Source organism: Theobroma umbraticum, unplaced genomic scaffold (assembly GCF_002168275.2).
Source record: "Theobroma umbraticum cultivar Fairchild unplaced genomic scaffold, ASM216827v3 scaffold_89.0, whole genome shotgun sequence".
Lineage (NCBI taxonomy): Eukaryota > Viridiplantae > Streptophyta > Magnoliopsida > Malvales > Malvaceae > Theobroma > Theobroma umbraticum.
This window is the reverse complement of record NW_018397271.1, coordinates 3,263,691-3,280,078: the sequence shown is the minus strand read 5'-3', so window position 1 is coordinate 3,280,078 and position 16,388 is coordinate 3,263,691. Positions and strand designations below refer to the sequence as shown.

The window sequence follows — 16,388 nt, the reverse complement described above, 5'->3', positions numbered from 1 at the left end:
TCTCTCCTTCTCTCATTAAATTAAAATGAATTTAAAAGAAAAAAGATTATGTTTTAATTATAAATTATAAAAGTTAATTTATAATGAGAGAAGGAGAGAGCTAGTTGGATAGAGAGAAAGAAATTTAAAAAATGAATAATTGAATTTCATGTACTATGATAATTCTTAAACTGAAGGAAGGACATTTTTGTTCACTAAATTAAGTTTTAATTATAAATTATAAAAATTTAATATTTTAAACTTAAAAATTAAATTAAAATTTTAATAATAAAATATTTTAAAAATAAAGAATAAAATAAAATAATAAAATTAATGTTTTTATTGTAAATTATTAACATTTTAAATGAAATATAGATTATAAATATTTTGTAAATTAAATATATAATCATATAAACATTTAAATAACAATTTTGTTACTATTTTCAATAAATTATTAAAATAATAAATATTTTTAATGTAAAAATTAAATATTATAATATATTTTTTTTCATTTATCACTTATTCTTTTGTTATTTCTAAAATTATTCCTGCCAACCGAACATTAAAATAATTCATAATAATAATTCCTATCCTATTTCATTCCAATGAATCAAACTACATAACAACTATTCATCTCTTATTCTATTTTTACAGAATAATTATTCCATTCTCACTTTATTCTTTTTGCGAACCAAACACACACTCTGTGTTACTTAAAGTTGTCAATTTACTACTTTTTGCTGCAAATGACATTCCTCCATTTAAATCATTTTAGGTTTCTTTATTCTCTTATTATCACATGGAATGAATTTTATTTCATAACCAAAAGAAAAAAAAAACTTCATTCCAAGTATAAGTTGGTTTAACACAATAAAACTCTATACAAATTTTAAGTTAAAACATGCTCTGTATCATTTATTATTATATAAAATGAATGCAATAGAACTACTTCAAAAAAAATTATACATCAAGAATTAGGCACCTATAAAAAAATGTAATTCCTACCAAAGGCACAACCTTGAAACCTCTAAATTGAAATAATCGCCATTCCGCCAAATAGCATAAAAAGAATAAATGTAAAAACTGGTTTACCCTTTTATAAAAATAATCATAATTTATTATAAAAAATTATATTCATCATAATTAAAATTTTTATTTTTATTTTATTTTAATTAATTAAAATTTTAATATTGTTTTCATTATATTTTTTCCCTTTTCTTCCCTACTTTTTCTTTTTCCTTTCTTTTTCGTTCTTCCTCACCAACTAATTGATGATGGGCGAATGACGCAATCTAGTCTCCGACCAAGCAATGCCACTAATGGCTAGATTTGGCTTGCCAAGCACCATAACATCCTCGCAACAAGGAGATTGAGCTACTCAGACTTGAGCCAATGACGCTCTATTCTATGCAATGGCGGAGTCAAAATTTCACATTTAAGGGGTGAAGACAATATAAATCAGTTCAATGTTTGATAAAAATATAAAGTAACTTAAATGGAAAAAATTCATATGAAAATTACATAAATAACTCTAATTACGTATTAAGTACAAAATAAAGACATTTTTTAACAATTATTGTATGCTGATATTGGGCATCTTTAATTGAGCTCGATTGTTTTTCATGGATATAGAGTTGAAGGCATTTATCACTGAATCAATATCAAAGTCTTGAATGTTTTCTTTTCAATGAGAATGATTAATGAATTTCTAAGAAAATCATTTGATATTCTATTAAGAGTTTGTTCTTAATGACTTTTATAGCAGAAAATGCATGCTTTAATCTTGTAGTGGAAACTAAAAGAGTCAAGACAAATCATATCAATCTATCAACAACGAAGTAAACTTTTGCTATTCTTGTCTTCATCAACACTTGACATAACTCAAAAAGTGTAAGTATATTTTTCAAAGCCCGCTTATGAAAAATGTCCAGCTTGAATAAATTCAATTGATAGCTTAAATACATTTTATCATGATCCGTACAGTCATCAAGTAATATTTATTTTCAAGGTTGCAAATACTTTCAACATCAAATGATTCAAAATCATTCTAAGGGACCAACGATGTGCCAAGAGTGAATAAACCAAACTTACCAATTACAATGATATGAAAATTGAGTTATTGACTAGATGTTTTTCGTACAAAGAATGCGTGGTTGTGAGGTTTTGGGAAAGTGGGGTTTGGGAATAATTCTATTACAATAGGTTTTATTTTAGTCCTAAGGCTATTAAAATTAGTTGTTGACTAATTGTTGCAGGACACCTCACCAAATAAAAAATTATTATAGGCATAAAATTATAAAATTCCAAAAATTAAAGGTACAACATAAAGATTTTAAAATTTTTGTAGGAGTAAAATTATAAAATTCTAAAAAAATAAAGATATGTTTTAAAATTTTAAAATTTTTGGAGGGTGGGGGCATTACTAGCCCCTTACCCTCCGCTTCTAATTCTATGGCTAACGGTAGTAGATCTAATGAGAAAGAATTTAGGCAAGTTGCTCAAATTCTCCATAGATACTTTCTTGGAATTCCTGATGATGTCAGAAGTTTGCAAAGGAAAGAATTTTTCCAAAGAAAATGCTACTTTTTTCAAAAAAAGTGTTCTTGATAGACATTTCCAAAAGATGCAAAAACTGTTTTATATTCTTGGAGCCCCTAAAAGCTTAAAACAAGTTTTTCTTTCCTAGCTACCGGATCTAGTTCAGGCAAAGGTGACCAGAGCTTTTCAATAGCAAAGAAATGACATTTTTTCCTTTATTCTTGGAGAAATACAGCAAAAAGTCCATGTTGCCCTTGAAGATATCTGCCATAGAAGAAAAGTAGTCTAAGACTATCTCGCGGGAAATAATGAATTATACAAAGCTTGTGAAAGAATAAATTGCTAGATAAAATGTCTCAAAATTCGAGACTACGATTGTAAAATGAAAAAGAGAAAGCATTTCAAAAAATATAAAAGGACCAGAGCTTATCCCTCATATAACAGATATAGGACCAAATGGAAATATCTCAAGAACAAGCACTCAGGCAAAAAAACAAAACTGACAAAGTGTTTCATCTACAACCAATAAGGGCATTTTGCCAAACAATATCCTACTAATAAGAAAAGAAGTGCAAATATGTTCCAAGACATCCAATAGAAGATTGTAATTAATCTAGATGAAGAAGATCTCGAATCAATCTTCTCAGACCCTTAGGCAAAACCCTGTTTGCCATCCAAATCATCACTCTTGACTCAAACACCAAAATTGAAGACTTTTTTATGATACAACTCTAGATTGACTTTCCCTCTCAATTGAAAATTCAAAGTCTTTTTGATCCAATAGTACCTTCCATACCAGTCTCCATATACCTTTCAAAGCATAGTTAGCCAGTCCCTACAATAGCCTTCTTTGACATTCGAGTAGCAGAAACAATAATGAACCCAAAAATATTACCCAAGGAATTCTAGATACCTTATGAAAAGCACTTCAAGACAGCTTCAGACTAGACTTTCACCACTCATTTGATCAGTAAGCCAATTATTATCCAATTTTTCCCCCAATGCTTCATCATAACTTGAGTATTTAGATTAGTGTTACCTGGAAAAGATATAATTGTCAGATTTAACATTTATCTTGAATACCAACATTTAAGAATACTTCCAAATAGGATCAGATACAAATACTCTTTCAAACCTTTTGTTTTAATCTGAAAGTTTTATTCCATCTAACAATTAGAAGAGCAAAACCAGATGATGGTCGAACTCCTCAAGCAAAAAGCATGTGCTAACTCTCACTCAAAATTCCTTTTGAAATACAACAACCCTCTTTGGAAGAATCTTGAATTCTTTATTAAGCTCCCATTAAACTTAATGAGAACATTAATCCCACCAAAGCAAGTCATTCAATCATGAATCCAAAACACCAAAACCTAACAAAAAAGGAATGAAAAAAATTATTACAACAAGGATTGATTGAGCCATCAAATTCTCAATGAGCATGTCAAGCCTTTTATGTTAACAAACCAGTAAAGCAAGTAAGGGCCAAACTGAGATTAGTCATCAACTACCAGCCTTTTAATCATTTTCTATTGGACAACAAATTTCCTTTGCCTAACAGGAATTCAATCTTATCAAGTTTGGCTCAAGCAAAGTTTTTCTCAAAATTTGACCTCAAAGCAAGATTTTGATAGTTAGGGATTAGTCTTGAAGACAAGCCAAAAATAAGATTTTGCATACCCAATCATCATTACCACTAGATTGTTCTACCATTTGGGCTTAAAACAGTATCATCACTATTTCATAAGGCCATAATCAAAATCTTCTAATATATTTTAGGCTAGGCTTTTACCTATATAGATGATATTCTCTTATTCAACCTAACAGAAAAAAGCCATATACAACTCCTCCAATAGTTTTCAAAACTAGTCTTCAAATATGAAGTCATGCTTTCATAGAAAAAGATGCAAATATTCAAGTCTGAGATAGATTTCCTTGGAATGCATATACTCCAAGGAAAATATCAACCAAAACTCTCACATTTCACAAGAACTGTTAAAATTTCCAAACCAATACCTCACAAAGAAGCAAGTTCAGTAGTTCCTTAGCATACAAAATTATTTCCAAAATTTTGTCTCAAAATTCTCAAAGTACTCTAATTTTTTGAGAAAAATGCTTAAGAAATATTCTTCGAACTACGGACTAGCCCAAAGTAGGGCCATTCTAAATCTTAAGCAAAGTTTACAAGACTTGGAACCACTACAAATCCCTTCTGATGGTAAAAGAGTTCTACAAACTAATGCCAATGATAAATATTGGGGAGCGATTCTCTCGAAGAAAAGCAAGGCAAAAGGCACATTTGTGCATGCAAAAGTTAAAAATTTTCAAGCTCTGAAATACATTATCATTCTATTTTTAAAGAAATTTTTGCTGTCAAAAAGGCAATCATAAAATTTAAATTTCAGCTTATTGGACATCACTTTTTAGTAGACATAGATATGTCTTCCTTTCTTTAGGTGTTGAAGTTCAAACAAAAAATAGTTCCACATCCCGAGTTATTAAGATGGGCAGAATGGTTTTCAAAGTATTCTTTTGAAACCAAACATATAAAAGAGAAAACAAACCATCTTGTAGATTTCCTATCCAGACTTTCCCAATAACCTAAAATCATGATGTTCAATCCAAAACCCTCAAGGTTCACACCAAAACTAGGAACCTACATTATAGGGTCATCCTCTTCATCCTTTACCCCAATAGCTCCAAACCTTCATCCTGACTATCCTCTTGAAGTTCTCAAACTAGTCCAAGAAGGAACATTTCACCAAAAAACTGAGCAGATGATTTTTGAATACCAAATCGAAGTTTTTAGAAAACATGGTGGTCTTATCTTAAAACCTTATGGTCTTCATCCAAAATACCATTTCATCCATCATTTCTATTACGAGTTCATGGAATTCCTGATGAATTAAAATGGATATTTTGGTACTTAACTCATAAGTACCACATTGGTATCTAGCTTCATATTATGGATTTCTTGAAATTCATAGAAAAAACAATAAATGAAGATATCGAAGCATGGTAAAAAAATTTTGTGGATATCCTCACATGGTTCTATCCACTTTCTCATTGGAAAGAGTTAGCCATATCAGAAGCAAGAAGAAAAAAAAGATGGTCATTTTTATCCTCTACCAACCTCAATATTTCATGACTCATGGAAAAGCTACTCAGCTTGGTACCATTCCCTCAACATTGGCATATAAGTCATTTCGTTGCAACATTAGAGAACTTGATAAGGAATACAGGGAGTTTCAAAAATGCATCTGCCAACATAATAGGATCATCCCTGATCACATCTGGCCCTTATCAAAGATAAAGATGCCATGGGATTACTTTCTTGAGACACTTAGACTTTATCTTGACTAAATTAAAGCAACATGAAAGAATACAATGAAAGGTCTTAAGACCCTTCGGACTACGGAGAAATCAATGAAGATAAGATTGCATAGCTCTCTATAAAGCCACCTTGTGAAACTTGTAAAGGACATTGTGATATAGACTCCGAGGCCCTTTCCTTGCACATGTATATCTGCAAATAAAGGAAACAACATATGATAATGGAGCTCAATCTTACCTCTGACCCAGAAACAGATTATGACTAAAACTTTAGTATGAGTCACTATCTATCAGTGTATGTTTATCTTTTCACTATGTAAGTTTTGTTGTTTCCACTTCCTTTGCTTATAAAAATAAAGGACCCCTTGTAATGTAGGGCAAACACCCTTAAAAATAAAAATCATGTATTTCTTCCAACATGAGTTTCTAAGTCCTTTTCTTTCTTTCTAAAGGGTTCTTATAGGGAAATGTGCATAGTTCTCTCGTAAGTTCAGATTTTTAAATATGCTTTGCATATGCCATCCTTTATGGAACTTGTGCATTAAAAAATATTCAGTTCTCAAAGACGATGATAAATCAAAATTAATAAAGTTGAGCAATAAAGATGAATTGTTTAAAATCAGCTTAGCTATCTTGATAAATAAAAGGCTTGTATCACCTTTAAGGCTAAGAGGGCCATGTTTGGCTAATACATTCAGTTATCTGGGATAACTCATTCATCTCTATACCATTCAATCGTTACTATTGGGCAATATAATTTTTTCTGAATAAAAATAAAAAGCGTTTTTAAAAAAATTTTTAAACTTCGCAAACCGAACCCCTCTCTCCTCTCTTTTTCCCTACATTTCCCATCCAGTAATGACTAGCCGTCGAGCCGCGTGGCAAAGGGGAAATCAGGCCTCTCCCAGATTCCTTTCCGCCTCGTACGTTTCGTTTTCTCTCCACCTTTTCCGTCGTTTGGTCTCTGCCTCATTCCAACTCCCTCTCCCATTGTTTTTTCTCATAATTTCATTTTCTTTTTCCTCATAGACAATTTCCATGATCAAACAGAGATGATTACTAGGCGATGCTTTTGTAGCGGTGCTCCACGGCCATGGCTGTTTTTGGGTTTAGGTAACCCTGGCGACAAATATAAAGGAACTAGACACAATGTACGGCACATTATTCTTTTCTTTTTTAACATTTTTAACAAGATTTAACTTCCCATTTTACTGGAAGCAGGTGGGTTTCGAGATGATTGACAAATTTGCTGAAACTCAAGGGATTGAAACGAATACCCTTCACTGCAAGGCTATCTTCGGACAAGGCCTGTCATCTTCTTCCATTTCTATTTTTTTTAAAGAATTTCTGTATTTTTGTGTATGTGAATATCGTTGTTCTTTGATAACTATCAGGTTTTGTTGGTGATTCTGCTGTTCTCCTTGCTAAGCCGCAAACTTACATGAACTTGAGTGGTGAATCCGTGAGCGCTTCGAACATATTATTTCTTAGTTTAGCATGTTCAAAGCTTTTTCATTCCTGCGATTGTTGGTTTCTTGAAATCACAATACAGAACCATATAACAATGATTAAATTTGTTTGCTACTGTTAACTTGCTTTTTTCATGTTTGATATATGAAGAAACAATCAAAAAATGCCTTCTGCACTAGCAATATTTCATAATTTATAAGACAGGGCTGGAATCGAGGATAATCATTGAACATTCTTATTTTCCATTGTTTTTAATTGAGGATATCCAATGGCTTACTTTTGTTTGCCTATTGGTTTCTTTAATGCTTAACATTTGAGTGTCACAATCTTGATTTTTATAGAGACACAAGGCTTCTTGTTTGGTCATTTCACATGTTTAGCTTTTAACTGTGCACAACAAATTGGAAAAGTATTTGGCTTTTGCAGCCTTTCCACCTATATCCAGTTTTCAATGGATCTGTAGCCAATACCTTCACAATCAAGTTTTTCAATTTTTGTTTTCTAAGGGGGAGCTCTCTTATTTCGAGCTGCAACGTTCATGGCTTATTTGGTGTATCACTGCATCATTGCACCTTTTATGTGCTTCTTTGTTTTATCATCGAGTTTTGGGGAAATTACAAATAAATCAACAAGCAAGATCTTATTTGGAAGTGTGAAATTTATTCCATTGTGTCGTAGAATAAGTGAGCAATCGAATTTTCTGATGTTAACAGTTAGCAAATAATCTTCCTTAAAAGTTAAGCTGGAAAGGGCTAACAATAACAATTCATCACTTCTATATAGTGACGTCAACTTATATGGGTTAAACATCCTAATTAAAGATTGTAATTTAAAGGGGCTTATTTATTTAAAAGAAAAGAGTTTGAGGGGGAGGTGGGGTGGTTAATGTAGTGGGAATTGAAAAAACTCCTCCATTCCTTGTAAATCTCTCATCTTATTTGCGGAAACTTGTAAAGTTAGTTTGGTCAGGATCTCAGTAGATTGATTTGTATCATTTGTTCAGAGGATAAATCTCTAATAATTTTGTGGTTAAAAAGCTATGACTGTAGTTCGAAGATACATGTGTGAAATTTCATTAATAGCCATCATACCAGCAATAACTTGTGCTCTCTTTTGCCAATTAATTGCAGACTGGACCCCTTGCAGCTTACTACAAGCTACCCCTTAATCGAGTGATTGTGGTAAGTTTTCCATTCCCTAGCATTTATGTCTCTCCAAGGTTTTGATACTTCATTACAGTTTTGTTTATCACGAAAGATAATTGATAACATCTCTTAGTTGCTCATGTAATGTTTTCCTGCTGTAGTTTCATGATGACATGGACTTACCATGTGGAGTGCTTCGTCTTCAAAACAAAGGTGGTCACGGAAGCCATAATGGGTATGAATAGAGAATATTATGTATTTAACCCTAAGAAAACATTATATATAGAGTTGCATTGAATTTCTTGAGTCCTCTCCTTATCTCTTTACAAAATGCTTTGTTGCAGCACAAGCAACGTTTCAACCTCTTACTATTTCTTTTGCTAAACATTTGCTTCCCACCTCAAGTGGTTAAGAGGAAAGGAACAAGAGGGGGCAAAGAAGTTGATGTCTATGGTATATATCATTAGGTGAATCATATCAAGTTAAAAAAAAGAAAAAAACCTTGTTGGTTAAATGTGGTTCTCTCTTTGAGGTAATTAGGTCTGAGCCTAGGCCTCAGCCATCAGTCTGTTCTTTGCCCTAGTTAGCATTGGTCTTGAGGTTTTCAACATTCTTCTCCACAACCATAGCGTAGCTAGATGGTAACAGGCTGCAAGATAGTGAAGTTCTGCCCTGTTCTCAGCCTCCAATACCTAGTGTGTCAATACTGTTTAAGCCATTTCTTTAATTGCTGAATTGGTTACTGCTGAGTTTTTTTGTGCTGCTGGACCTAAAGTAGTGGTGCAAAATCAGTATGTTGCTTTTTGAATGAAATGATGCTTGTCATTTCCTCAACATGGTTCAAACATGTGTTTGTGCAGACAGATGTCGACAGCCACTGCTGGTGCATGTGCATGCTTCTTTGATTTTGTTGTTTATTAAAATCTTTGTAATACGAGTCTTTAAGATCTGTGTCTAATATTCACCGTAATGATCTTGATTGAAAGCTTGTTGTTGAATCTAACCTTTCTAGTTTTGCAACTAGTTTATTAACTGCAAGGTATCATTCATTTTAGCATCAAAAGGTGTGCTTGTGTGGTATTAGTTGTAACAGCAAGGTTTCAAATGCCAAGCAAATCAATGTGACTTAACACCCTTATATCAACAAAATATTCTTGGACACTGGATTGATATGTAATGAATATGAATGATTTTTTGAAAAGTATGTCATGTTCAATTAAAGGAAAATAAAGGAGGAGAAAGAGGAGTAAATTTCTGAATGTGTTAGCCTCTATATTGGTATATGTCCATGTTCTCTTAGTTTGCAAGATGTGGGCTATTCTTGTATATTTATTTATGTATTTGTGGTGTGTTTTATTTATCTTTATTTTAGAAATACTTTTTTTTTCTTGTGGAAATTAGCTCACTATTGATTATTTTACTAGGTTGAAGAGCGTAATCTATCATTTTCGTGGGAACAGAGAATTTGCACGGCTACGAATTGGTTAGTTTGAAATCCAATATTACCACATCTAGTTCATAGCTGCTCTATTTCTTCATTGAATAGTTTAATTGTCATGATTTGTTTGTTAGGTATTGGTGGGCCGCCTGGTCAAATGGATCCTAAGGCATTTTTGCTGCAAAAGTTTAATACATCAGCTCGAGAACGAGTAAGATTTAATACGCTGCTTGATCATGCTTGACCATAATTAACTAATTTTTAAGAAGTTCACATCTTGTTCTGAAAAAGTTTTGTTATAATACCTGATTTTGCACTTAAACTTTATAAATAAAATATAATTAATCCCACCTACTTTTATTGCTTTTTTAGTAAAAGCTATGTGCTCTAAACTTAGTACAGTCAAGCCAGGGGGGTTACGGGATTTGGAATATTCCCTTAAAAATTTGTTTTAGTTGGCAGAATAATCAGTTAAATATGCTGAATAAAGTTAATATGTGCAAGGGGTAATTCATGCAAATAACATCTTTGTTTCAGTTCTTCTATTTTTCCCTTTGTACTTCCTTTTCTTTTTGTTTTTTTTTTTGTCGCCAGTGAGCTCACCACTGCCAGACTTTGCTAACTGGCCAGCTCTCCCTTGCCAATGCTTTATTTGGCGGCAGCTTGACTAAATATGTTCAAATTGAGGCCATTTGGCTGGTCTGCTCTGGATTTAATGTAGCACCAGCCAGCCTAATCCGGTATTCCAAAAATTATGAACTCAAGGACAATAGTCCAATACATTGAAAATTCTTGGCATAAATTTGCAGGAAAAGTATTTCCTTATAATTGAAACAAGTATTTTGAGTTAATATGTATCTGCAATACAAACTGATATTCCAGAGCCTTTTTTTCCATTCAAAGTGTGAGAATATAATTTTGATACTGATGAAGGAAAAGGGTTCTAGCTTTGTGATGTGTCACCCTGTTGATGTGAAGTATGCCTTCTTTATTGACATGTAGATTGGGGGAAGAAACCATTTAGTCGTTTGCACACATAGATTTTCATATATAGGTTTACATGATCCTTGGTGTGTATCTCCCTTTGTATATGCATCCATGCTTTGTAACATATTTTGGGTTTGAATCGTTCCACCTGTTATTGGTTGATCCCTTGGTTTTTAATTTGATACCCTAGTTTTCCAAAGGCATTGCCTTTAGGATAAAGACATTGTTTAAAACTTAAATGGATTAAGTAATATGGGTTAATACTAATTTGGAGTGTCATTTTCATTGTGTACTACTTTGCATTTGTTGTTGGACAAGATTGATACTGCTTTGCAAGAGGGAGTTGATGCACTGAAGCTTCTTTTATCAAAAGGGTTTACAGAAAGTGCAAGACGCTTCAACACGGAACAAAAGTATAAGCATATACGATTGCAAACAATGCCAACTTGAGTAACATCGATATTATTGTCAGCTTTTAGGATCATCTGTACAAGCATGTCTTACATTATGATGGGAACGTGGTAGATTGTGAATAACCTATTTTTCTTTGCTTTGAAGGTGAAGTTTGCAGCATATTCTTGTTTTGATCACAAAGCTAGCAATGCAAATGAAATTTAACGTAGGAAAATGTTGGACCTTTAAGTAGCAATGTAGAATGTCTTAGAAGTGAAAGTAAATATGCAAAAAATATTAAAGCTAAAATGTAAATATCTCTTTCTCTAAATACTCTTATGTTTTGTTGATTAGGGTCTAAATCATTTATGAGTTTTTACATTCAGAGCCAACACTTGCTAAGGAACCATTGCTAGGCGAAGTGTTAAATGCTGAGATTATACTTTGGAATAAGGTTTTGCATTCTATTTCAACTTATTTAATGGTAATAGTAAAGTAAAAATAAAAATTTCATCCAATAATAATTTAAGGATTACTCGAGATTAGTATCATAAATCAAGTTAAACCAACTCAAAACATGATATAGAACTAAAAATGTGTGTTCTTTCATATTACTAGGGAAATTGAATTTGAATCCCACATGCATTCAGAAGGTAAACGGCCCATGTTTTGATAACCTAATTTCTTTCCCACGCACGTAATAAGTGTGCCACAAATGTAACATGATACTTAGAAAAAATCTTGTATTTTTAACCATCCTTGTATTAACATCACGTGTATAGATAAAATAATCAGTGATATTTAAATAAATAATAATTGTTATGAAATAAATCTTAAAAAACAACTATAAGAGAAATATAAGAGAGTATTTAGAGAGAAAGAAAGTATTTAAGGGGAGAGAAGAAATCTTATTGAAGTGTATATACAAATGAACTAAGGGGGTTTATTTATAGACAAATAACCTCTTTACAAGATAAAGATAACACTTAGAGATTAGATAGATTAAATTCTAATCCAATCTAATTTACATCAAATATAGATATAGATAACATAAATGGATATTCACAAAAATATTCATAACACTCCTTGAATATCCATTGTATTAAGTATATGCCTCGTTAAAACCTTACTAGAAAAAAACCTCATGGGAAAAAAATTCAAGTGAAGGAAAAAGAATACATAATTCTTTTCAAGAATACGCTTTTGAAATACTGTCTCATTAAAAACCTTATCAAGAAAAACCAAGTGGGAAAAACCTTAATGAAGGAAAAGAGTACGGTACGTATTTTATTCCTCTTGATGACTGCATTATAGAGATCTTTAAAATGATGCATTCCAATCTTTTATACCAACTTTTCAAATGTTGTAGTAAAGAGGGCTTTGGTGAACAAATCTGTTAGATTGTCAATTGACTACATTGATTGAACACTAATTTCACCTTTTATCTTGGAAATCATCAGTGAAGAAGGATTTTGGCGAACTATGTGTTTTGTTCAATCGCCTTTAATATATCCTTCCTTTTACTATGCTATACAAGTAGTATTATCTTCATATAACGTTGTTGGAATTTCTTTCTTGGTTGACAATCTATACGTTTCTCAAATATATTGAGTTAAATATCTTAACTAGACACATTCATGACTTGCTCATGAGTTGCTCAAATTTCTCCATATGTGAACAAGTAACTTGTCTATGATCGAGCTTTGTGTGGATCAGATGAATATTCTGCATCTGCATAATTAATTAAAATTTATTTTGATGCATTTGAATAATGTAATTTTATTACCATTGTTCTTCGGAGATATCGAAGTATATGTTTAATTCAATTTCAATGTCTTCAAGTTGGAGAAGAACTATATCTTGCTAATAAATTTACAGCAATTCATATATCAAGTCTTGTATTGCTAGCAAGATACATTAGTGCTCCAATTGCAATAAGATACGGTACTTCAAGATCAAAAACTTCTTCATCATCCTCACGAGGTTGAAAAGAGTTTTTTTTTTTTTCACATTTAGTGACCTTACATCCATTGGTGAACTTAATGGATATGCTTTGTCCATATAAAATCGTTTTAGCACTTTTACTATATAATTTGATTGATAGACAAAAATTTGATTTGTCAAATGTTCAATCTAAAGACCCAAAATAAAACTTTATTTTTTCAAGATCTTTCATCTTAAATTCTCTTTTTAAGTAATTCACGGCTTTTGATAACTCTTCAGGAGTTTCAATAATGTTCAAGTCATCAACATAGACAGTAATTATAATAATTCTTATTTAAACCTTTTTATAATATACATGGGCATATAGGATTATTTTTATAGCCTTCTTTCAATATATATGCACTAAGGCAATTATATCACATATGTCTGGATTACTTTAATCCATGTACATATTTATTTAATTTGATCGAATAAATTTCTCAAGAATTCAAATTTTGTGCTTCATGCAACTTAAATCCCTCAAGGATTTTCATATAGATATCGATATCAAATGAGCTATATAAATAAGCTGTAGCTATATTCATTAGATGCATTTCAATCTTCTCATATATTGTCAAACTAGTTAATATAGGATTGTAATTGCATCCACCACAGAGAATATCTTTTCATCTTCAATACTAGATTTTTAGATAAAACCTTGTGCGACAAGCTGTACTTTATATCTCATAATCTCATTTTTCTCATTTCATATTTGCACAAATATCTATTTATATCTTATTAGTTTTACATCATTTGATGTACGGACTATAGGTTCAAAAACTTCACATTTTGCAATTAAATTCAATTCCACTTTAATTGTGTCTTTCCACATTGGCCAATCATTCCTTTGTTTACATTCTTCAATAAATAGAAGTTCAAGATCCTCGTTTTTCTTTTATAATATTGAGCTCTACATTATATATAAAATATCGTCGACATTTATTTATCAATTCCATCTTTTCCCGTCATGACATAATTGATTAAGATCTTTTCACTTTCAATAATTTCAAGTACTTGAATTTTTTTTGAAATTTTTCTCAATTATGTCAAGGGTCTCTTCTAGACTTTTTGCTGCTTCTTTTTTTATCATCTTAAATATTTGCTCTTTTTTTTTCGAAGATTTTATCTTTGGAACCAATTGATCTCCACGCTTCTGGCATGCCTTGTCCTACAAGGACATCAGTGCTAGTAGGATCATTTGCAATTAGTATATAAGATTTAGTTATTCTTTTAGGTTAGTAAATACGTCTGACAACTGATTTACTATATTTTACAAAATAATAATCTAGTTTATATTGATTTTTGCGATGATCAAAACTAGATAATGATAATTCATTCTAAGAAATTTTCTTTTGCAACTGTTTATTTTTTTTCTCCCATTAATGTTGGAAAAATTGTTTCATCAATATGACAATTGATAAATTTTATCATGAATAAATCTCCTATTGATAATTCTAGATATTTAATTACAAATGAAGATTCATATCCAACATATATTTATAATCTCTTTTGAGGACTCATCTTTGTGCGTTGTGGTGGAGCAATTGAAACATATACCATACATCAAAAAATTTTTAAATGGGAAATATTTGGTTCCTGACCATAAACAAAATGTATAAGGGAGAATTTATCATAATTCATTTGACCTGATCATACAAATGTTGCTGCATCTAAAATGGCATGCCCCAAAGCAGTCATTGGGAGTTTGAATTTCATAAGTAATGACCTTGCAATCAGTTGAAAGTGTTTAATAAACGATTCTGTTAGACCATTTTGTATATAAACATAAGCAACAAGCTGTTCAATAGTTATTTCAACTAATATGCCATATTAAAGGCTTGAGATGTAAATCCACCAGCATTATCAAGACAAATAATCTTGATTATTTAATTAGAAAAATGTGCTTGCAAACGAATGATTACAAATGCTAAATTGCAAGTTGATAATAAGTACATATGTGACCATCTAGTCGATGCATCGATTAAAACCGTAAAATATCTAAATAGTTCACATGGTGGATGTATGAATTCACATATAACCTTGAATATTATTCAAATACGTAGGGAATTCAATCCCAACTTTAGCTGATGATAGCCTTATAATTTATTTGCCTTCAGAGCAAGCAGCACATAAAATTCATTAAATTGAAAAATCTTATGATTTTTCAATAAATGATCGTATAAATTTTTAATCTTTTTTTTTGTGCATCATTATTGATCTGGGATGGTCCAACCGGTCATGTCAAACATTAAAATCATTAGTAAACTTATGATTTATTATGAGTTTCAATTATTATAATATTTATATAATTTAATTCTGAGAATAGAGCAAGTAATTTTTTTTCAACACACACTTCTACTTGAAATAATAGATGTAATATAAAGGTATTAAGTGTCTCTTTCTTTCGTTGTCTCAATATGATATCCATCAAACGAATATCTTTAAAATTTAATAAACTTCTTTGAAACTTAAAATAATATATCCTCTATTGCTTTATTCCTCAAGATAGTAAAATATTAGCTCTTTTAGAGCTTCCAATTAATCTTGTACTATCAAATATTTAATTGACATTGATTTTTTTTCAATGTCTTTAAATATATGTGTGTTGTAGCAATGTTTGCTAGACATATATTTATATAATAGATCTTGGATCCAACAAGATGAATATCCATATTTTCTTCAATAAAATAAAATATATACAATAACAAACTTGTAAGTTAACATAAAAGAATATTAAATATATAATTAAAATACATAATAAGAACATATCATTTAAATATAATGAAAACATATTAAAGCATCTTCATAATATAGTTATACTAAATATACTAATTATTATTAAGTTCATTCTCGAATATTTCTATTACCAACAAAATGATCACTTCCTTTTTCAAGACAAAAAAATCAATAATAAATATTTTTATTACCAATCATGTAATCCATTCCTCTTTCATGGTGAACAAATATTTTCATATGCTATATCAACTTGGCCATGATTAAAATTATCCCAAGATATTTTAATTTTCAGTGATGCTTGATAAAATTAAGACGTATAACAAGTGCGTGACTAATGATTTTTCACGTCATATCAATAACAATATGTTTTCTATATTCATTTTATTCTT

At 30.9% G+C, this 16,388-nt stretch overlaps 1 protein-coding gene across 4 annotated transcripts; it reads left to right on the top strand.

The window, feature by feature from the left end:
* Window positions 1-6,612: 6,612 nt before the first annotated feature.
* On the top strand, window positions 6,613-11,444 carry LOC110426560 (Peptidyl-tRNA hydrolase family protein). Of its 4 annotated transcripts, none has more exons than XM_021441799.1 (9): window positions 6,613-6,770; window positions 6,877-6,998; window positions 7,069-7,153; window positions 7,242-7,309; window positions 8,448-8,498; window positions 8,624-8,697; window positions 9,887-9,945; window positions 10,035-10,111; window positions 11,206-11,444. In XM_021441799.1, exons 2-9 carry the CDS (start codon window positions 6,900-6,902, stop codon window positions 11,335-11,337), a joined length of 645 nt encoding a protein of 214 aa, XP_021297474.1. In that variant the 5' UTR covers window positions 6,613-6,770; window positions 6,877-6,899; the 3' UTR covers window positions 11,338-11,444. The 4 variants fall into 4 exon arrangements, with proteins under 4 accessions (XP_021297474.1, XP_021297476.1, XP_021297477.1 ...); XM_021441801.2 differs by having other exon boundaries at window positions 6,624-6,770; window positions 6,898-6,998; XM_021441802.2 differs by having other exon boundaries at window positions 6,661-6,807; window positions 6,898-6,998.
* Window positions 11,445-16,388: the final 4,944 nt, after the last annotated feature.